This window comes from Acromyrmex echinatior, chromosome 1, assembly GCF_024713525.1.
Source record: "Acromyrmex echinatior isolate Ae372 chromosome 1, ASM2471352v2, whole genome shotgun sequence".
In the NCBI taxonomy this organism is placed as follows: domain Eukaryota; kingdom Metazoa; phylum Arthropoda; class Insecta; order Hymenoptera; family Formicidae; genus Acromyrmex; species Acromyrmex echinatior.
The window spans coordinates 26,900,015-26,922,986 of NC_141852.1; the positions used below are offsets into that span (position 1 = coordinate 26,900,015).

The 22,972-nt window shown below is 37.7% G+C and overlaps 1 protein-coding gene across 1 annotated transcript; it reads right to left on the bottom strand.

Annotated features, from left to right (window-relative positions):
- Positions 1–185: 185 nt before the first annotated feature.
- Positions 186–22,632, bottom strand: m (zona pellucida domain-containing protein miniature). The gene is made up of 8 exons (XM_011059793.2): positions 21,982–22,632; positions 8,628–8,710; positions 4,439–4,683; positions 3,981–4,174; positions 3,192–3,314; positions 2,892–3,106; positions 2,353–2,736; positions 186–2,277 (listed from the first exon to the last, which is right to left on the bottom strand). The coding sequence occupies exons 2-8, from the start codon at positions 8,667–8,669 to the stop codon at positions 1,690–1,692; spliced, it is 1,791 nt and encodes a 596-aa protein (XP_011058095.1). The 5' UTR covers positions 8,670–8,710; positions 21,982–22,632; the 3' UTR covers positions 186–1,689.
- Between the last annotated feature and the right edge of the window lie 340 nt (positions 22,633–22,972).

The following is a 22,972-nucleotide window of genomic DNA, read 5'->3' on the forward strand; positions in this document are numbered from 1 at the left end:
GTATAAAAAATTCAATATTTTATAACAAAAGTTATTTGTGGCAGCAACTTAATATACTATGATTTGCAACAGTCTATCTCTATACATGGAATATAGAAGAAAAAATTGTAAATCCAAAGTCTTGCACACGAATCCACAGGAAAATTGTGGAAACTTTAGAAGATGAAGAAATGAACATGTATAATGTGAGTTGAATATTTATTTTCTTTATGTCAGCTTCCCCAAAAAATTGTTAACATATTTCATACATATTCGAGATAAATATTGTTTTTTAGCCTCCTTAGAGCAAATCATTAACAATCTCTACATGACGAGAATGTCGTGGAACCGAACACGACTCACAATCAATATTCTAAGACTCATAAACAGTACCTGTTAATAATCTAAATAGAATTTATTTAGATTATAGACGACGCTTTGTAATCCTTGGTGTATTTATCGATAGAATTCTGAATGCATCGAAATCTTGAAAAGGTGATTCAATGCGTCAAAGTAATCATAGCTGTGTATCATTTTTACTATTCGTACGACAAAATATTTTAATCTAATAAATATACTACTAATATAATAATTATGAACATTTCCGATATTAATTTCTTAAGTTACATTCTTCACGATATAGTTTTATTATTAATTAGAGTATTAAAATTTTCATAAAAACACGATCTGTTTATCAACAAATAAATTATTCTAATAATTTTTCATATTATCGAGAGTTTATTTTAAATTTTAGATATTTTCAATAAATGTACTCCTACAGCACATCTGTTTGTAATTTCTTAATATATATATGTATTATAATCTGTATTGTATTTTCCAAGCAAAATATTTTTCAATGTTATTTTTTAACAATAATCATTTAATAATACTCTTGAGGCTTCTACGGACACTTCCTATACAGAAATTATGTGTTTCTCAGGTTATCTCCGTGTTCAAATCATCAGGGCGAGAAGCAGCCTGATATTATATCAAGAAAAACTGTATTTGAAGGAATTATTGCTAGTATCATGCTGCTTCTCGCCCTGATGAAGTGAACTATAATGTTCACGAAACGCTAGCATTCTAAGAATGGATTTGGATACGAAGATAACCATAAGTGAAACGCATAATTTCTGTATAATCATTTAAAATTATTTAAAAGATTTATTTATTAAAAATTATAATAATTTATTTATTAATTAAAAATTATTCTATTATAAATTTATTAATAAAGAGAATTATAAAAAGGGATACAATACGTCATTGCATAATATTCATAACAATGCGTTATTTATTAATGTTTAATTGATTACTGAAAAACTACGACACGCGACATAACGACTGAAAAAAACATCGCGTTACGAAATTGAGATGATATTCACGTTACGCAAGTTATAAAATAACTTCGATAAAATCTCCGAGTAACGTGAATACCTACCAGAGATAGAGTCCTCGTACGACTGCGATTCGCGAGAATTTGGTGCTGTCGCGCGATTCGCAGGAGGATACTCGAACAATAGTACCAAATACAATATAATGGTGTTCTGTTTCCTCTAGCTCATCTCTGCGTATCTCTCTCAATGAATACCTGTTTATAATCGCACGTAGCTCAGCGATGTACTTACGATACTTTGTACAGCGTATTATTGCACATTGTCTCTCCTTAGACGCACCTGACCTACGCGTCTTAAGACCGGGATTAAGGTGTCGTCAGCCTCGCTCGACCGATGAATCCGCAGCAACCTGCGAAGCTATGTTTGGCTGTTTTTGTTGTAGCTCATTGGGATGATGAGCGGGTCGCGTCGTGCAGCGTACACGGAGCAAACCGTAAGGCAACCAGCCGTTGTTATTGGCGTGTACTCCAGTTTGGTCGTTCTCTCTGCTGCCGGCTGTGACATCCCGCTGCGTCTGCAGCCGATGCAGCATCGCGCCTGCAACGAGGGCGGAAACGACTGCCGAGAGCGCGACGACGATGAAAAGCGCGCTAAAACCTGGCATTGGCAGACAGATCCCGTAAACGACCTCTTCGCGTATCCTGCCCTGAAAAACAGTCACCGCCTCGGCGTGCGTGTCCGGACTAAAGGCTAGATCCGCCTCGGAGATGACCTCGTAAATGCCGCTGACACCAACGTCAGCGCTACGCGCTTTCCTATCCGTCACCGTCACCGAGCGTTTTCGACGGGTGACACTGGCGGAGAGCGGCGTCACCGGCACCGCGCCGTTGTCCTCCTCCAGATTCCGTGGTCCATGCGGAAATTGATCCTGTTCGCTCTCATATTTATTCACTCGCGATGGCTCCTAAAAATCAAGCAAGCGACGTGATTTATAATGTATGTTGATCGATTGAGACAGATATATTGTTTTTACGTTTACCATAAATGGTTTCGATAAATCGACATTATCCGGCTCGCTGTCGTGCTGCGTTTCAGTCACAGTCGATGGTAACCGATTACTCGTTTGTGCTTGAGCTTTTGGAATCGACTTTTCAACATCTAGAAAATGTCCGCCGATTGACGTCATATCGTCGCCGTTCTGAATGACATCATCGTACAGAGAACCATCTCCGTGCTCCACATTGCCATCCGAGTCTTCGTTGTCTTTGTTCGAGCTACTGTTATCGTTGTCATTAGAGGGAACAGAAGTTGCCATACTCTCTATGTACTGCGGTCGTATATGATCCTTTCTTTCTTGAATATAATGAGCTATAGACCCGCTCAATTGACAATGATCCAGACAACCGTGCCGACATATTTCCACCTTTTTTTGTACACAAACATTTTCAAATTTGTTAAAGGAAATTCGAAAGACAAATTTTAAATGACAGACAGAGATTATCAATCAAGATAATCTCTCGATTAAGAGATTAATCGACAATCGGTTAGATTTAATCTATAAAAACCATGTATTATTACCTTGCATTTGATATGTACGCTTAACGCGTCCGGGAATTTAAACGCGTGGAAGAAGGCATACGTGATCACGGTCGCGCGGTCGTCCGAGCCGCGCGCCTTCAAGAACCGGCTGATCATCTTCGGTCTTAGCACGCAGCCGAACTCGTCGCTGAGCTGTATCGTGTGACCGCCGCCGTCCGAAGCCACGCACGACTTGACCCGCATGTCGAACTCACCTGTGCTCGGTTAAATAACAGAAAATTACGTTTAGTGCTCGCTCCGATCGCCCGGAAAGTTTCGTGTTTCTGAAGAACTCGTTACCTCGATAATCGTTTATAGCGACGACCAGAGTAAGAGTGGAACCGAGTGGCACGATACCGGACACGGGTGGCGCCCATGGACCCTTGCCGTGCTGAATTTCCATCCAGCAGTCCACGTTGTCGCCTGTAAATGAATTGTGATGGATTTACTCCTTACTCGCGACGAAAAGAAAATTAGCCACGTATCAAGTTTTGGAAAATAATTTTTCTATTCCGGAAGGGAAGAAGTATCATTACCTTGACATATTAATTGATTTAGTTATATTATATAATTATTCTTCTCTTCATACGTGCAGCACCCTGCGTGTATAATATTTCCGCGCGTGCCACGCTTTATATATGTTACATAAACTGAAATTAACCGATGTGACTGCGGCTTCCACCTGTGGCCAACCGCAAACGGGTGCACGAGTTACAGCGTGTATCTCGTGATATGTTTGCGCGCATTAAATGTACCGCTATCTATCCCTCGTAATGCGCGTATTCAAAAGCCAAGTATTCGTATGTGCTGCTTTAATAGAAAATGATCGTAGAGAAACGTGGCACATTCACTTGGATATTTAACTGCAATATTTCAGATAAACTTGAAACTTTTAGAGAGCACACAATTCTGTCTGCTGTCTAGAGATTGTTTACAGCAACAGATGGCAATCGAAGGAGAATTTCCCGTGCACGCGGATGTCACGCGGTTGTTTCAATAGTATCGTCATGAGAGCTCGAATGTATGTCGATGATTTATCTCCATTAAGAAATAGCGTTTGATGAGAGCGTAATCGTAAGATGCTCGTACCTCTAAAATCCAGCTGTATCACATCGAGATCCGCGATAACCATCGGTGGTTTTGACGCGGTCTTTTCGTAATCGTTGAACCATTCGCATCGCAGACGTTTAGCTTCATCCCAAACCTCAAGTAAGTCTTTGTCGTACTGGACCACCACGGTATTTTCATAAAACTGTCCGTGCATGTCCGGTTTCGTACCGCATCTGAAATAATAAAAAAATATAAGGAATATAATACAGTTGTTGAAATATATAAGTATTATAATTTTAACAAAGTTGGAAAAAGCAAATACTTTACTTAAAAATTGTGTTATAATATAATAATATTGTCGTGTCTCTCGTAAACTATGGATAAAATGCAAGAGTGCAAAGTAGATGAGAGTTCTTGACGATAAAATAGCTAATTATAGTTATCCGTACTAGCACTTACATAGGTACATTTTTGTTTCAATTTCATGCACTCCTCACCTTGCGTAAGCTATCCGAAAGGAAAAGAACGTTTGTCCGGTGGACGGTGGAACATAGATGCAACGTGGATCCGCATGTTGACCTTTAGACGAGACGATACCTTCGAAGGGTTGCGAGAACGAGAGATGGACGTCCATATGATCTTTCCCGCACATCACCTCCAAAGATTGGATGGCCGGCATGCCCTCTGGCCTCTCCAACGGCCAAATGTCGCTGTTGCTACTGACGTTCTTCAAGCCAACCATCTGCGCATTTAAAGAATATTGTACATCGAATATTTTCCTTTGAACTTGTACGACCTTTCTTCTCTCCGCCTTTTTCTCTCTTATTCTCTATTTCTGTTATCCCTTCGTTTCCTGCTTATTGTCCGACACGTACCTATACACGATGCATATATGTATAGCTTGCGGCTTCAAAGTTACGCGTTGTAAACCGGTAAGAATCGGTTGCCGATCCTATTTTCCTCCCGGTACAAGAAAATTACTCTGCGGTAGAGTTCACAGGAAGGTCATAAATCGAAAAGTACTCCAAGATTGTTTGAGCTGGCAAAAACATTTAACCGAGACGTTACGACGGTTATAGACGAGACGAGTTAAAATGTTTCTACGTGAATTGATGTAAATGTATTTTTAATGTTTACAGCTTGATAAACATTTGATTTTTTCTAGTCTATCTGCGGTATTCGTAATTAAAAAAAATCTATTTTATAAATTGTCAATAATAAATAGATCGATTATCTTGACATAATATTATCGTGACGTAAAATTCCTAGAGATGAGAAAGAAGTTCAGTTTAATTGAAACATTCACGTCCCTAAACGTTCACGGTGGAAATTGTTGGCTATAAATCAAGTTCATTGCCGTAATCGCAACAAGTTCTTTTTTGTACTCGCAGTGCATTTAGAGAAGTTTCCGAGGATGGGATTGTAATGAAAACTTAAGTACCCGTATATTTTCGCTCCGCCCGTCCATTAGACCTAAGATAATCCATACGATTTAGTCATAAATACCTCTCACGCTCAATCGAAACTGACAATCTCGCGTATACCTCTTGCTTCGTCGTTAATGTCGGTATATGAGGTAATCATGCACGAAGACACGAGCCTATCTCGTCGCGACAAGAGTCTACCTCAAATTAAGCACGACTACTTTTAAAGAGTTTTCTTGAATTTTTGATTATTTTCTGTATTCAATGCAGACAACTGCAAATGTTATTTACTTTCGTATGAATATTTAACAAAATTACTAGCAAAATTATTAGCAACATGCTGTTTTTTCATCGTGGCGCTTGATTAGTTTTCACGGTGATACCGAATAAAGTGAATGATTTGGAAAGATTGAATTGTAATAATTTAATTATTACACTATTATTTATTACACTATTATATTTTAATATTACACTATTATTGATTCTATTAATTCAATTACTGACATATCTTTCGTGACATAGATACTTTGTCGATTCATTCAGTAATATTGCCATTATAATTGAGAAACTTTACAAGTAGAACGATATGTCTGGTCTATTAAACCTGATCTAGATTCTAATAGATTCTTCTTAATACTCACTTGCATGCGTGTTATGGTTGCATTGATACTTTGTATAACTTTTTTATTTTCATAATTTCGAATAAGTGGAAAATTTCGCAATATTAATTACGTACAATTACAATTTATTTTTTATTTGTTCATTCTTAAATACCGTGAACCTCTACTAACACTACACCATATTACGGATAATTGTGACACCGTTGATAGTCCAATGGAACATTAGACGTATCTTTGTTCTAAACATTTCTGGAAATTAAGGGGTACTACACACATGGTGCCTGTGGTCTTAGAAAATCCTAGACACTACGTGAACGAGCGTGCGCGGTATCGCCGTAACGGGAGAAGCGTCTTTACCGCTGCATTAACGGTCGCCGTTTTTCGCGCAAGTGAAAACACGTTTCTACGCTCTTACAATCGCACTGTTAAATGACAACGTTTCATTAGAAATGATTACGCACCTGGCGGACACGGGTAAGCATGGCGCGTACCCTTTTTACCGAGTGCGTTGCGCTCGTGTTGCGACGTTACGCGATCATTGACTCGTGTCAGAACTACCCCTGCAAGAGTACGCAAGCACTATCTCTCTATCTACTATTCCAATGATTTGCTACGGTACGGGAATTGGCATCTTTATTTATGATACGTTAATAATTTAATATTGTTCGAAAAGTACAAGACCTTCGCTAGTATATCGTCTCTCTTCTAAACGCGAAAAAAAATGACAAATAATATTTATATATTGCACCACGTGGACACCGCCGTCTACACCGCCGTAGGGGTAGAAGTAAAAGATGCGGTTTACGACTTCTCGGGACTTGTTGGTTACGACCTCGTGTGCATTGGTATTCCGAGAGTGTTCTAACGTGAGGCACATCGGTAGGTGAGTTTCCCATCGCGGCACCAGTGGCGTTCGAATGCTAATGCCCGTCTGCGGATAGTCAATTGTACTCGTGACAGCGGAAATAGCTGCCTCGGTGGCCGCATGCTCGCGTGTACCGATTGTACGAAGGAGGATCGGGGTCGATGCGAATGGAGTCTTATGGCCGATTTTACTGACCTTCCTCAATCCTTTGGAGATTCGTATTACGGTAATGTAATCAGTGGTAGAATCTCCACTCTAAGCTACCGGCTTATCTTATATATAACTTGGCGATAAAGATCGGGAACCATGAAGTACAGTTCTATACAATGGTTCGTCGCTATTGGCTACAACGATTTCTATTTTGCGAGCTTACATGGATTATTATCGTTCGACTTTGCCGTTCTTTCTTAAATTATAGATTAGTATTCCTGTTTCTAATCTCGTCTGCTCCGATTTACATCATGAGAAATTCTAGCGATCTGATATGTAATTATCGACAGTTTGTCGACGGTTTATGGACGAGACGCGCAAGGACCAACATTGCAACGATCACATGGAGATGGATGATTTCATCGCACGGTACCGTCTATACGATAGTCTATACGATTTCACGTGGAGTTCTGAATAACGTAAGAAGGAACGAGGGGAATGGGATTGGGTGGAGAGGGAGCTTCAAGACGGTAAAGGCGGTAACGGTACCTAGAGTAGGCATGAATATCCGCTTGCAAGCTGTCGCGACGACTCCTGCCGCGTCATCGCATTGTCATTTAAATGGAAACGCGAAATGGAAACGCGAATTCCCAATGGCGGTAAGACTGCCGCCACTGTGGAAATGATGGGCTTCTTTACATCAAGTTGTTTCCTGCTCGATATTGCACGGTCTTTGATTCTTGCTGAAACCATCCATATATCCCGGTTATTAGGTGATCGAGTGTCTGTTACGAAAGACTCCGGGCTTGGCCCGCACGTGACGTGAGTCATGTGAGACCGTTATTCATTAATTATAGGATCTACGGCGGCGTCGCGTCATTGGCCGAACACACTTGAAAATTATAGCCCATTATCGGAATCGGCGCGGCTCACGGTGGTCGACCGATTGACAGGGCGTACGGCTCTAGGGCTTAATTGACCGACAAAAGAAAACCGCTAGAAGATGCGCGGGACAAAACGCAAGTCACGAGTCTCGCGTGAGTCTCGTATCTCGTGCCTATGTAACGTCATGCTCCGCTAGTCGATACACCGCTGTTTGTGCTCCTGTCCCTCTTAGCGCTGCTCGTTGCGCGTTATTAAGACAGCGAATCTGATATTTCATCCATCGACATCAATAACTCCGCGCTAATGAATCTTCCCGATTGAGGACGAATAAATCGATACTTCGGAAACGTCATTTTGATATAATTATTTAGTATCTTCCTAGACAACACGGAGTGTCTAAAAAACATGTCGGAACATAAGACGAGAGGCTTTAAAGACGGACTCAATTTTGGACTTTGTATTGTCTGCGTTTCTATCTGATCAATGGGAATTTTATCGAATTAACATTGCAGACACATATTTCTAATCTAAGCGCGTCACATTAATCTCTGACATGTCGCTTGAACATTGGAATAAATAAATTAAGTAATATAGAATACCTACTTGGTTCGGTAAATATGTAGGACGTTAGTTTGGAACTAATTCAAAATTAAAAAGTCGAAAGCTACTGTATCAATCGGAAATATATGCGATTGTTAGCCGTTGGCGTTCGTCCAATTGCAAATCAACCGTGTACACTTACCATGTAGATCAGCGTACGTAGCAACTTCCACACCCCTGGCATCCTGGAGGTCCCAGCCTCTCACGATGAAACACCGTCCTGCCCTACAAAGACAAACGTCCTGCCTCGTATTAGTCCGCATTAATTTCGTTGTGCGCGAGTCGTTACGTCGGCGCGCGATTCTACACTTGTGTGAAACCGGATCTATTTTAATTTATCCGACTACCATGGTCTAGCGAGCAAATTATCTGGGCACCGTCTGCCAGGTTGCGCTTCGAATCCCAAGGAGGTCTCGAGCGCAAAATTGATTTGCTAGCTAGGAGAAATCATGATTATGAAGTTTCAAATACGTAAGCGTTTGTGAAAATTAAAATTACACGGTACGGCGCGAAATAGCAATCTCTTGTAAAAATTAGAGCAAACAATAAAATGGTGATATTGCCTGTTTGTAGTACCTATATGAAAACGTAGAGCATTCATAGACTGTAAATGAAAATGTGTTCGTGCGCCGAACAGATATTAATTGAAATAGTAGGTAATAAACTAGTATTTTTCTTTGGACTGGCTTTGCTACTGGCGTCTTTTATATTCTGTTATCGCTGTAAATCTCTCAATTTAAAGATTACCCATGAGATGATTAATATAATAATGTAGCGTGAAAGCTGTTACTAATAATTCATAAAAGTTATGGTGACAAATATATATACTGATAGTTATACCGGTATATATTCGTAAAGATAAGATAGCTTAATTCTAACTTACGGCTTGTATAATCAATCTAAAGATAATAAATACAATGAATGTCTAGCATTGTGTCGCGCAATGTGATTTATGTATAGTCATTTGCGTGATATACGGATTATATAGAGTTATGCTGATATATACGGTATACGGTAATAATTAACGACACGGATAAGGTATCGCGTAAAGTAAAAAGCCTAAGTATTAAATGTATTTTTGTCTATTAATATTTATAACTGTAATCTTGAACACGACAGTAACAATTATGGCTATTATGCTAACAAGAGTTAACATCGACATGATTTATGCCATTTCTCAGAAATGTACGTTTATTATTTAAAAATGCACACAAGTCTTTTCGATCTTTACTTCTAAACATTTTGTAAAAAAAAGTAAAAAATTTTAATAATGTTTTTCATTGATTTCTTTTAGAAAATACAGGAAAGAAAAATAATAAATTATTTTTAAAACAATCTACAATAATCTGTGAATATCTAGATTTTTGAGAAAATTGGAAAAAGACGAATATATTTCAAAGAAACCGAACATATATATATATATATATATATATCGGTTTTTTTTGCAAAGCAAAATTTAAAAAAAAAGTAGACAAAAATGAGCAACATTAGAAATTAATGTAATAGATTTTTTATTAATAAATTTATTTTACGATAGAAAAAAATAACATTTTCAACTTTTACTTGATTTATTTTTATCGATTCTTACGCGTAATAATATAAAACTTTTTCAAAATCAATTTTACATAATGAAAAAGAGCGAGACAATAAAGTCAATAATTGTAATAAGAGACCATGTCAAATGCTAACAAGTTAAAGAATATATAAATAAGTAAAAATTGAACAATATATGTTGATTATTAAAATACCGATAACAAATTCATCAGTCGGATGCGAGAATCCTGTCAAGTTCAAGAAAAAATGTAGAGTCTGTTGAAATGAAATATAATTTAAGTATTGAATGAGATTAAAAATTTGATTGCTAAAAAATTTGATTTTAGTCCCGACACAACACAGAAAGAGGGATAAAAACTTTATTGTTACATTTATGAAATCTTTTAATGCATTTGAAAAAATAGACAGTTTATTTAAGGAAATTTTGTTTATAGCGGATTTTTCTGGTTATTGAAATAATGCTATCATCGAGAGATCCTAGTTATTCTAACGGTATAGCATAAAGTCATGTCGCAGTCTACGTAATTGACCCATGGAAAATAGATACGGTATGCGACGTGAAATCATGAATGCGTTTCGCTATCGAGAACATTGCTGTGTATAGCTGTATAATCGTGGTCGCGAGTGCAATGGACACAGAGATAACCGTAGTTATGAATGGGAAATAACAACGTCACGCACAGATTGACAGTAACATACCAATCCCTTGCTTTACACTTTACACGCTATTCACGTGTTTACATAGCTGTTATAATTGCCACAATCAGGAACCAATTATGTCAAAATTGTAATTTTTTAGAAATTAGTTGTAGAAATTCATTGTAGAGAAAGATTTTAAGACTACAGTCTTTCGCAGCTGGTCTCCAATATTTTAATTCTGTTGTATATGATACCTTTTTTACTTTTCTGTATTCGGAACGAAAAGAAATATGCAGTTCATGCCTCGTTTTACCCTACTTGTTAATAACCGCGGTTTTTACGGTTTCGTATCCGTAACTAACCAAAAAAAAAATCACTAATGGATCTATAAAAGAAATATTGTCTCGGTTTCGTAACTCTAATCGGTAAAGCTGCGATTAATTAGCATTATCATTCGTAATAATATGATGATCGATTCATGTATCCTCCAATCAAAACAGAATAAAGAAAAGGATTATTGATCAGTTGATTAATAATATGCAATGTTTATTTGCGATTTATTCTTTTGATATTTATTCTTTTATTATTTGCGATTTATTCTTCTGATATTTATTCTTTTATTATTTGCGATTTATTCTTTTGACAGAAAAAGAAAGGAAAAGTAATTTAGATTATTAAACAAAAAAATTCGTTAAGGATTCAATTAATATTAATTTGCGAAGCAGTGGCTTTTCTATTATTCTATATCTCTCCGTAGTTGCAATTGTATTCGCAATTATTATTTGTTAAACAATTTTTTACTTAAGCTTTGTACCACATTGCGTTAATAAAGAATGTTTTAATCACGTTTTAATAAGATTGATCTCATCATTTTGTACTGAATTTCAAGGTTGCAGCAAAAGCGTGAGCTCTATATATAATGATCATCGCGACAAGACATGAATAGCATGAGCAAACCCAATACCGATTTCAAGGCTGTTCGCGGCTCGTTAACTCCGCCGATCGTTTTTGCCGGATTAAACGCATCGCTGCACCAAGCTCCCAGTTCCAATGTTGACAGCAATCGTTTCAGACTGCCTGATTATTAGATGAACGGCGTGCCGATCAATATGAAGATGCGATCGAATCCTTCGCTCTCGCAGGTAACGTCTCGCACCTGTGCGTGACCACCTAAGTAACAAATTATACAATTTTTTGACAAGTGTGAGACGTCCCGATTGAATAAATTATAGCGGATCGTCAGTGACTCTTATAATTCTTCCTTTTTTTTTTTAGTCGCTCTCCTTAGAATGGATAAATATTTAATATAATCACTTCATCGTGTTTGAGACAGAAGAGATAATTTTATGCAGAGTGGAGCGGTGGGAAGAAATCTAGTTGTTTTTCCCTCAGTAAAGTGAAATTCAGTATACGTCTATCTATACTTTTACTTTAGAAATTTTAATAAAATTGAAGAGAAATAAAGTTAAATTACTGAAATTGAAAAATTAACAGTTTCTAAATTGAATAATGACATTGTGTGTATGTGACATAGAGAAAGATTAACGTTTTTAAGAAAAATTCTGTCTGAACCTATCCCAAGAGAAATCCCGTTGGCACTGTAGCTTGAAAGAGGACGTTCGCACCGAGTCTCATAATTCAAAACGAGTGTGCAGTGTCACGGTGTCAATTGTAATCCTACTGGCTGTGGGAGATGAGTTAAAAGAAGGAAGCAAAGACAGCCAGTCGTTAAATCCGCGATGAAGGCATATATTACGATTTTAATTAAAATCGAGTTAACCCTCAGTACGCACAATGGGATTAGCGTAATCCGATTTTCATAGTTCACGTTTTCTTCCGATCCCTTTTCACTTATTGCAAAATATCTTTTGCGCTACGACATTTTAGACTTTCTAACTCAAAAATTCTTTTTTTTCAGTCTTCAAAATATAAGATAAATAAAAAAAATTTGTTAAAATCGATGCACCACAATCTGAGATACAAGCAAAAGAAAATGCTGGGTTACAAATATCCGGATGTGGGTAGATGCAGACTGCCAGAGTTGTGTGTACTGAGGGTTAACTATAGTGTGTTGCTCGTTTAAGTGGTACAACTTGGATTATGGACAATGTTTAAGCGCCGATAATATTCGCCGTTTGTGATGCTCAGATTATTGCAATTGCTGCGAATATGTAATTACTGCGGTTGACCAACGTCCATATAGATTAACGCCTACACATTCCAATTTTGATTTATGTTCTAGCAAATATCAAACAATTAGCGCCAACTGTTTAATGACTCGTAGCCCCCGACGAAGAACTATAGTTTCGCGATTGTTGTACCGGAACGATCCTCGATAGGGTCATTTGATGCCATGCATCATAAAACCAAATGGATACGAGGAATATTCCCTTACACATTAATATTAAAAGAAAGAATATATTTGTTAAAATATTTATAAAAACTAAAATAACTACTACTATAATAACAGAACGTTGCGAATGTTTTAATAATAGAAATAAAAAAATATAACATTGAAAAATTGAATTAATAGATATTAAAAATATATGAAAACTAGAAAATTTTTAATATTTGATTTTAAAATTGATTTAGAAGAAATTGAAGACTGTATTCGAACACATGAGAGTTGTCGGTAGTTACATGCTTGTTACGTGCGATGCCAATCAAAACCTATGATTAGATGATGATACACATTATGCTTTGAAAAATGCTTTTTTTCTGTTTTGGGATTAACTATACATATAATTATTTATACATACATCAATTTATGTATATTGAAAGGCAAACACTTTAACAACGTTGGATTTTATCATTTGTATATATATATATATATATATATATATATATATATATATAAAATGCTTCAAATTTTACTATTTCCATTTTATTAGAACAATTTATCGGTGAACAATTCTAATTTCTCGGGCAATACTTTGATATTCTACACTCTCACTGGAACTAGAGTATTGAATGAAAGTTTTTGTGACATTGCGTGTACTAAAGCGATAATTATAATTTTGCAGGCTTTTAAGACTTGTATGATTTTATTAATAACAGCACTTACATGTCCGTTATTATATTGGCTGTAATGATTTCCAATTGGGTTGTCATATATGTCAACTACTGCGATTTGCGTTACAATTTTTATTTAATAATACTTTCATTTTACAGTTATATTGGATATGCCCTCTTTACCATTAACGATTGTAAAAAGAATAAGCGCTCGCGATGTTTCACGAAAAGTTACGCGGTCGACACGTTAATAGGAAGAGCAGACCAAAACGGGTGGTCTCGATGATGGAAGGGTTAATCGGAGCAAGGAGTTGTTTCGTGATACACGAGTACCATGAATACTTGTTTTTGATTTGCCTGCCTCGAGCATGTCGGCGGAAAGCATTAATTAGCTGTGCATAACCGACTCGTACAAGCGCGCATGACGCACAAGTACACGGATTTCATCGCCTCAGCATCATTTTCTTGCATTCAATCCCGATGTTTACGTATACGCTCGCTTAATTAAGCAAAAGTAGTAAGTATAAGTGATAGATAGACTAATTGTAATTATTTATAAAATTTCAACAAGTCTGTGAAAATATTTGTGCAAAAAGGAAAGTTGCGTGAAGAAGTACACAGCAGGAACGTTTGGAATTTTTCAGCTTTTCCAAAATTTCCAAAGGCGAATCCACGTTAAGATAAAGCATTAAGTTATGAGCACCTGTCGATTTGTCCGCAGCAGAAAATGGATGGCTCGAGGTAGGTTCATACAATACATTCTTGGAATGTTTCGACCGGGCCGGCTGGATTACACGCGTCTTCGTAACGGTGCTTCCTCGCTCGGGCCGGTGTGCGATAGATCCCACGCTAATAATTCCTTCCCGGCACCGTTTCAGAACGCTTTAATGTGACAACGTTGTCTCGCCGTCTTTCTTTCAACGTCGACCTCAACGTCAACCACTGTCACGGTTATACACGCGTAAGAATGTGCATCAATCAATACGGTAAATTATATTCACGATTGCGCGCTCTGCTATCGTGTCACAGCTAAATATTAGGTGTACAAATAAGTTTCCGTTGTTTTTAATCAAAAATTAAGCATTTATTGTGAAAGAATGATATATAATGTTTTATTGAAAGTATTGTCCATCGCTAGCCACTACTTTTTGCGTTTGGCACGAATCTTCATTCAATAATGCTTCCACTTCCGCGTCTTCGTACACTTTCGGCCTTCCGCTACGTTCTTTATCTTCGACGTCAAATTCACCGTTCTTAAATTTTTGAAACCATTCATGACAACTTCTCTCACTTAAGGCAGCCTCACCATATGCTCCTACAAGCAATCGATGAGCCTCAGCTGCAGATTTCTTCAAATTAAAGAAGTAAATCAAAAGTTCCCGCAAATGACGCTTATTCGGCTGAAAACTCGGCATTTTCGCATAAAAAAAAATATATGATGCTGATACAAAATCGCTAGTATTTCAAGATTATATTGTTGACAGATGTCCAACTTATAATGTTTTACATCAGACAATTTTAACCATAGCTTGCTAGTGGCGCCGTCTTTTGTCAAACGGTGGAAACTTATTTGTACACCTAATATTAGGTGCTTATTCTAATTTTTCAAGCGAATAAAAGCCAACGAGTATTTTCACTTATTATGAGGTGGTGTAAGAAAACAAAATTTATGTTAGAGATGTTTCTACATTAAGTATATTATCCATTTATTAATGCGCATGAAATGAATTTGAAATTTCTCTTTGCAGAACGCATTGTTATTATTTCTGCTGCACCAATTTCTCACGGTATCGTTCTCAGGTGCATCAACCAGGCCACTTTTCTCTTTTCAGCATCATCAACAGAAATCTTCTTCTTTCTTGGCGCGAACGCGCATACGACGATTTGTCTTTGTGCGTACGTGCAATGCAATATCAAATCGACTGTCGCGTCGTTTATGGTATTCGAGCGACGACAGGACTCTGTCTCACGTCGACCGTTTTAGAATTCCAGTCGATCCCTTTAGAGTGACGGTTGTGATTTCTGCTGTGGACGAACGACATCTGCAATTTAGAATTATACTCAATCCGCGCGAACACGAAGGCATCCCTTGTGAAAATTGCGTCATTGCGTGAGCTCTGTATTATCTTTGTGCGTTGGAAATGTAGCGTCATAATTCAACGATTAAATTCAACGATAAAATGAACGAGCAAATTTTGACATTGTATATAATTGTAAAGAGATATTTTACTGTTGTTCTTATTGTAAACGGAAAAGATTGTCATTATGAACAATTCGCACGAAACTACTCACTCTTTAATACGCGATATTAAAAACTTAATGCGATAAATCGAGTACTCTTATAAGATTATAATTTTGGATCGATTGCGATCTTCGTATTTGTTAAACGTGATATAGAATGATGATCGAAACGAAATATGTAAGAGTGTGTGTTAATTGCAGATTCATGTTCGAAAAGAACTTGGTGAAACATTCATCGCTGCGAACCGGGTCAAGATAGCGTTACCAGGTTCGGCTCCTCTTCTTCTGGCCGTTTAATACTCGACAGCCGTATAGCGATAAGCTTTATAAATTCTCCGGAACACGATCGTCCATTGCGTACCGACAAACGTACCGCTTAGTGCCGGAGGTAATGACCAGTATTAATATACGGTAAATGTGACTGCCAAATTTTCGACCTAATATACCATTTATATACTATAATAATACTCCTGCAAGGCATTATCGCGGAAGTAATTATAACAAATTTTTTTTACAATTACTATTTTTAACAAAACTTTTTCTATCTCTCAAATAGCACATAGATTCTCTTTTAATACTTTTCTATACGTAGATATTTTCTACTCTATCCATCACTCGTTCATTCATTTACTTCTAGAAAAACCAGTTATGTTAATTATAAACGAATATATAATACGAATATATATTGACACAATATTATTAAAAAGAATTCTGCACTCCTATTCCGATTATTTATATGACGACATTTAGAAACTTATCAGAAACTTACAGAATATTCAAAAGAATAGATTTAATATTAAATATTTATATAGTGCAATATAATTTATACCTTGCGCTTTTAAGAATTGTGCAATTAACGATTTAAATTCATCTTTGTTTATACTATCATATATATTCTAAAGTATTAATTCTCCTGCATGAAATCATCACTTTCCTTTTTCATGTCTGATTGTATTGCAGAACACAATGGAGAATGGAGGTACAGTTCATCTCTGGATAAACTACATTATAAGAATAGTAATAAGCGCATGTCATCACGCTGATGTTGCAACAATCTTATAAGTTCGTTAATCTCGTAGATAATATATCCTACGTATATTAATACATCGTATATATATATATATATCGTTAAAACAGAATAGAAAGGAAAGTATCACGGTATCGATTTGATGAAAGAGTAGATTGGATCATTAATTCATTTCTTGTATGATTCGATTATGATACCGTACCGTTATACTCCATCCACAGTTCCTCCACATAAAATTATACACGATACAATATAGAAATCTTCTTCGATTGTATATTGAGCTCGCGCGCACAATTATGGTTATTATGAAATATAAATGCGATAATTAACCATGCATTGATCGGCCAATGACACTAGACACGTTGAAATTTATCGTTTCGCTCGAAGCGCGGTATAACCTTTGGATTGTTCCATTCGATCGCAGCCCTTTCTTCCTCGCTGCCGTGTGCGTTGCGCATTGCGTGTGCTCGGGAATTTATTGCTCGGCAAATCGAAAAGGATGCTGGAGCGAAATGAGCTTACCGATGTGGCGACGGCGGTGGCGGTGGCGGTGACGGTGGCGGCTGGGATTCGATCGTAACCGCGCGCGTAATTGACTTTACGATCCATTCACCGCGATCGAGATCGGTTATGTTAACATTAACGGTTAATGCGACCCAATCGGGATCGTCGTTGCGACGGAAAACGACCGGGGACAATTATCGCGTGCGGAATGTCCGCTCGATGAGAAATAGCGCGTGTAGAGAACGTGTACACGCGTGCACGGCACGTCACGCGTGTGCACACGCGATGCGATTATGGATAAATGCAGGGTAAGAACTGTGGTTGCTGGCAGCTGTATAGTTATCGACACCTCGCCGATAAACGCACCGCTTCCACCAGCGTGTTCTACTGTAAATATGAGAGGAGAGGGAATTTAATACGCGATATTTATTTCTTTCAATGACGTTGTCAAGCATTCTTACATTTGTTATAAATGAAAATCAGGCGAAATAGGGTAACAGTTATTTTCGGCGCAATCCTAGTGCTTTCGCATTTATTAAGTAACGCACGCGTGCGAATAATAATGGATGTTGAGCCGGAAACTCGTATATATGTGAGAACGTTCGGTTAAATGTTAAAGTATTAGTCTAACTATGTATAACTCAAATTTTTTATGTGTATTGAAACATCTGTACGAGCATCGTAGATGTTTCTTAATGAGTCACGTTTCGCAGAATAGTAATTTAGGTATCGACACCCGTTATAAAGTTCCTATTCAACGTCGTTAATATTGTTTCATCGATAATCACTTTTGGATACATTTTTTTTCTTTTCTTCCCTCCGGCGTGTTGCTGATGAATGATTTTTATCGATATTATATTTGTTGAAACACGATGTATCACGGTTGCGATGTATCAGAATTAAATAGTTATGCCTTTATGTCAACAGGATATTAATTAAAATTGTAATTTGCACGAGATTAGGAATTTATAATTATTTGCGTCGCATTCGACACATCTGATATATCTACCTTAAACATCATGCTGAGTGTTTGATTTATTAATCAAAATTATTCTTGAAATTCTTGTTATTTTGATCTCGCAAGTATTTATTATATATAAAATTATAAGTATTGTGTGCATCGATGGCAATCTTTTCGATATTTTTTATCACTGGTACAGGCAGAGACAGATTGAATCCAGGTAATTAATAAGTATAAAGATAATGTTTAGCATATGAACAAAACGATTCATTCGTGATTAAAGTTTGTTGTTATTTCGCGGATGTAGTGTTGTGATTCAATGTACAAAGTATCAAAAATCACGCTCTATATCTTGAAATGCAATAACGCTGTGGATATGTGTTTCAGGAACTATGATACGAACCAGGAATCCGTGATCGATATATGCCGTAAAATAGTAGTCGCCCTTGTCGATGTAAACATTCGGATGCGAAACAATAGAATATGCGCTATAAACAGATGACTGCGATATTTTACAACCATACGGATGTGAATATTGACAAAGTCGATAGGAAAGATTGAATTTTATTTTCATATACATTGGTTTTTTTAACAGTTTCATTTAGAATGTTATTAAAATATTGTTATTATAATGCTAGTACATGTTAGTATACATATATATATATAAAGCTGGCTTAAGTTATAATAATATCTTAATTATGAAGCTAAAAGATTTAAAAAAATAAAAACAAAAGAAGAGTCCAATGTTTAATATCACACATTCTTTTAATAAAATATAACTAGCATTTAAAAAAAATGAAAAACAAATAGAAACAAAAACAATACCTTTGTTTGCATTAAAGTACATATTATATTATGTTTAACGAATATTTATTTTTAATCAGTAAAATATATATTAATAATTTCAAATACCATACTTATGTGTTACCCTTATAGAAGATTTTATTGAGATTTTATATATATAATTCAAGAGAATCACAATTCTTACGAGGAGAGTCTCCTTGGATTAAGCATTCATTTAAAACATTTTAAATGATTGATAGCTCCTATATTGTCGGGGAAATATAAACGATCGTTATTCCCACGGCACATACCGGTATCTTACCGTACAAATAGGCGAAGTTACGACGCGGTAATGTTAATTCGCTAAGAAATTACATTGGCAAACGAATGCAAAGTTATGTCGGGCGCGATTTCAAGACGTATGCGGCGAAGTTGAATACTCCGACGTCGTCGACGGATGGATTAGTGCGGTCCGTACTAACGTAATCGTATGCCTGGTGAATATTTCATGAAGCGCGGAAAAAAGAGATGACACCTGTTCGAAAACCGTTAGCGTACTCCTTTTGCTCGCCAACGATGGGCGGAGAGGGCAAACGGACGTTCGGCGACTTATTTCGATGCAAATTTCGAAAAGAATGCCTGCCGTTCGAACCGTGAATTTGGTTCGCGAGGCTGGTATGCACGTAAGTGCAGTCCATCCCAGAAATGAAAAGCCTGGCCTATATACCATTAACGCCAACTGTCGTTTCAAAAGATTATTAATTACTTAATTCTTCTATCTCTCGTATCCTCGGTGGTAGTATCTTTCATCTGATTTACAATATGCAGGCATGTAATAAAAGTTAAGTTACGTGTCGCGTGAAAAATAAAATGAAAATATATTATAATGTAGATCTCTCGAAATGATAAAACAACCTACGCACACGATCCGCTATTAATTTGTTTTTAGAGAGACATTATTTTCTTTCCTAAATGCGAATAGCAAATAGCGTGGAAAAACATCTGACACAATTTCGAATGGCGCCGTATACAGCGCAATCAGTGATTCACGGAAGTTCTGTCTTGCTCGTTGTACATACGTACATACATATAAATTCGCATCCGCAATACATACGTATACATGCGAGCTCATTCGGATCCGGTTCGCATATACTCGCGTATATTTTGTATCTCGGCAGTGTTCGTAGTGCAAATTCACCTAGTAACATATTAGACGCGTTTGCAAAAAGCATTGCGAAATAAATCATATTGTATCCATTAATTCCGCAATAGGAGGTGATTTTGTTCATAATGAAAGTAATGATTTAAATGTATTACGTAGAGAAAAAAAAAATGATCGAGTTAACGCTACGTATTATGCTACGTAATTATGCGCTGTCTCGCCTGTATCTGTAAAAAATCAAGATCTATTTTTCTCGCAAGTTCAAGAGAGTCGATTCACCCCTAAAAAGTTTTAATCCAATTATCGATTCTTCGGCATCGGTTGCATGGAACTATGTATACAACCAGCTAGGTCTATTCTCTTCTATATTGAGAAAGTAAGGGTTGACCGACATTCATGGCGAGACGACGGCGACAGACATGAGGGCAACAACGGCAGTAGCTGAAGAAGCAGTAACGGCGATGCGTTCGGTGGACCGCTAACCGGAATGCGCGCGCTAACTCCTTGCCGTCTCGAGGCTTTGTAAAGAGCGGTTGGCTGATCAGTTCGACTCCGAAGAGACAGGAGAGGAATAAAGACCGATGAGAGTAGAGACAGGGAGGAAGAGAGAAAAAGAGAGAAAGAGAGAGAGAGAGGAGGGGGAGGGGAGAGGGAGAGGGAGGGAGGGAGAAAGAGAGAGAGAGAGAGAGGGGTAAAGAAAGGGAAAAAGAAAGGAGCGTAGAGAGGAGAGTGAAGCCGATGATCCGATGGAACGAAGTCTTTATCTGTGCAAGAGAAAGAAGCGATGAGGAGGAAAGCGGTCAACGAAAGAGTGAGGTAAAGATGAACGAATATAAGGAGATGAAGTAAAAGAGAGAGAAAGACGAGAGACAGAGAGGCAGACGGAGAGATAGAGAGAGGTGGTTTAAAAGCACGTGGGGATCTCAGGCACATTGCGTCCGGACCAGCGGTACGAAAATTTAGTGAGGCCTCCTTGCCTGTCGACCGACCACATTCTCTCCCCTCCCAATTTCCTCGTACAAGAACCTTATTCACCCGATTGTTTCGATGCGGTCATTCTATTCGCACGCGTTTACATCGGTAAGCAGATCATGCGAGTGCGGATCGCAAGTAATTTATTCCTGCTTGGTCCTTTTATATCGTATGGAATATACTTTGAAATATTATACTCCAGTTAATTGATTTCGATACAAATTAGCGTTGATCTCGATTAGATAGCTGATAGACATATTATGATATTTTGCAACACTAATCAGGATTACCATTAAATATCACCATTAAAACGCTGCTTTTATATTTTATGTAGCACGAGCAACATGAGAAACACTTATTGTGCGTCATTCAATGATTCATGTTGTACTTAATAGTTATAATAATGATATAATTGTGTTATAAATCGATTTCGAAGATTAATTATCATTGTCTCGTTTCATTAATATATATATATATATATTTGTCTACTTTACATTTTTAATTTTAGAGAAGATATCGAAGATAGAGAATCGTGTAATTTTACGTAAAAACAATTTGATATCGAACATTTTGCAGAAAATTCTACAAGACAATTCCGATTCGGTGAAACAGTAGTAACAGTTCGCAATAGTAAGACTCACCGTGCAACTGCGGAGTGTGCGCGTAATCGCCACGTGTTAGCTGGAGCTCAATAGCTCCTCGTGCAGCATCCCGGCAGTCTTCGTATTATCTTATTATTTCGCTTTCGTCTTGTTCCGGAAAACTCGTCACTACGTTACAGACGTAGTATTTTTTTAGTACTTTTTCTCTCGCTACGTTGACCGTTCGGATGGTGAATATGATCGGGCGTACGTCGTTTACCGCCGTGTGCACTACTAATGGTGAAATTTCTCGTAGACTCGGATAAGTCGCTTGGTGGCACTTAACACAATTCACCGGCGCCGTGACCTCCTTGCTGGCATTTACCTTGGCGCGGTCGTGGTCGCGGTCATCGTGCGACTGCAACTTACCGGAACGTGTCTGTGTCTTATCGCGGAAATAACACGGATATCTCGACCGGAAAAATAGCCGAATGGCGTAATTCCGTGCCGTATAATAACGGAATACGTTTAATTTCTTTAAATAGCTATATGTAAGAGGCACTAGCGATCTTTTTTCTCTTCTTTCTTTCTTTCTTTTTTTTTTTTTTTTAAATTAACCTACTTTACGCGATCAAACGGAAGTGATTTGCGGCGATGGTAATAACGCTGGCATAAAATAAATATTAATATTTCCACACTTGATTACCACACCGGCGAGCTCGCGTTCCCGCTCGTGACGAAGATATTCCGCCGACTGATATAACCCACCATCTACTTACCTCCATCGAGCGCCCCTAACGCGCTGAACTCCCTGGTACGACAGGTGCTCCAGAGAAGGAGTGGGAATAAGAGGATAGTCTCGCGGAGGGGACAGGGATAGTACGTACCCGTAGCGGAGGAAGCGACGGCAGAAGCAGCGACGCGACCGGCGACGGCGGCGGCAACGACGGTGGTGGTAGTGGCGGTGGTGGCCGCCTGGTCGGTGGCAGCATATCATGAGAGAGTGAAAAAGCGACGAGCGAAGATAGAGAAAGAGGAAGAAACTGGACAA

What these genes read in the sequence shown, in the direction of transcription:
- m (XM_011059793.2), bottom strand. Translation starts at nt 8,669, where the DNA reads ATGCCAGGGGTGTGGAAGTTGCTACGTACGCTGATCTACATG. An exon ending in TTTCGGATAGCTTACGCAAG is followed by an intron (nt 4,175 to 4,438) that starts GTGAGGAGTGCA and finishes TTATTATTTCAG; the next exon opens with ATGCGGTACGAAACCGGACA. An exon ending in GATACAGCTGGATTTTAGAG is followed by an intron (nt 3,315 to 3,980) that starts GTACGAGCATCT and finishes ATTCATTTACAG; the next exon opens with GCGACAACGTGGACTGCTGG.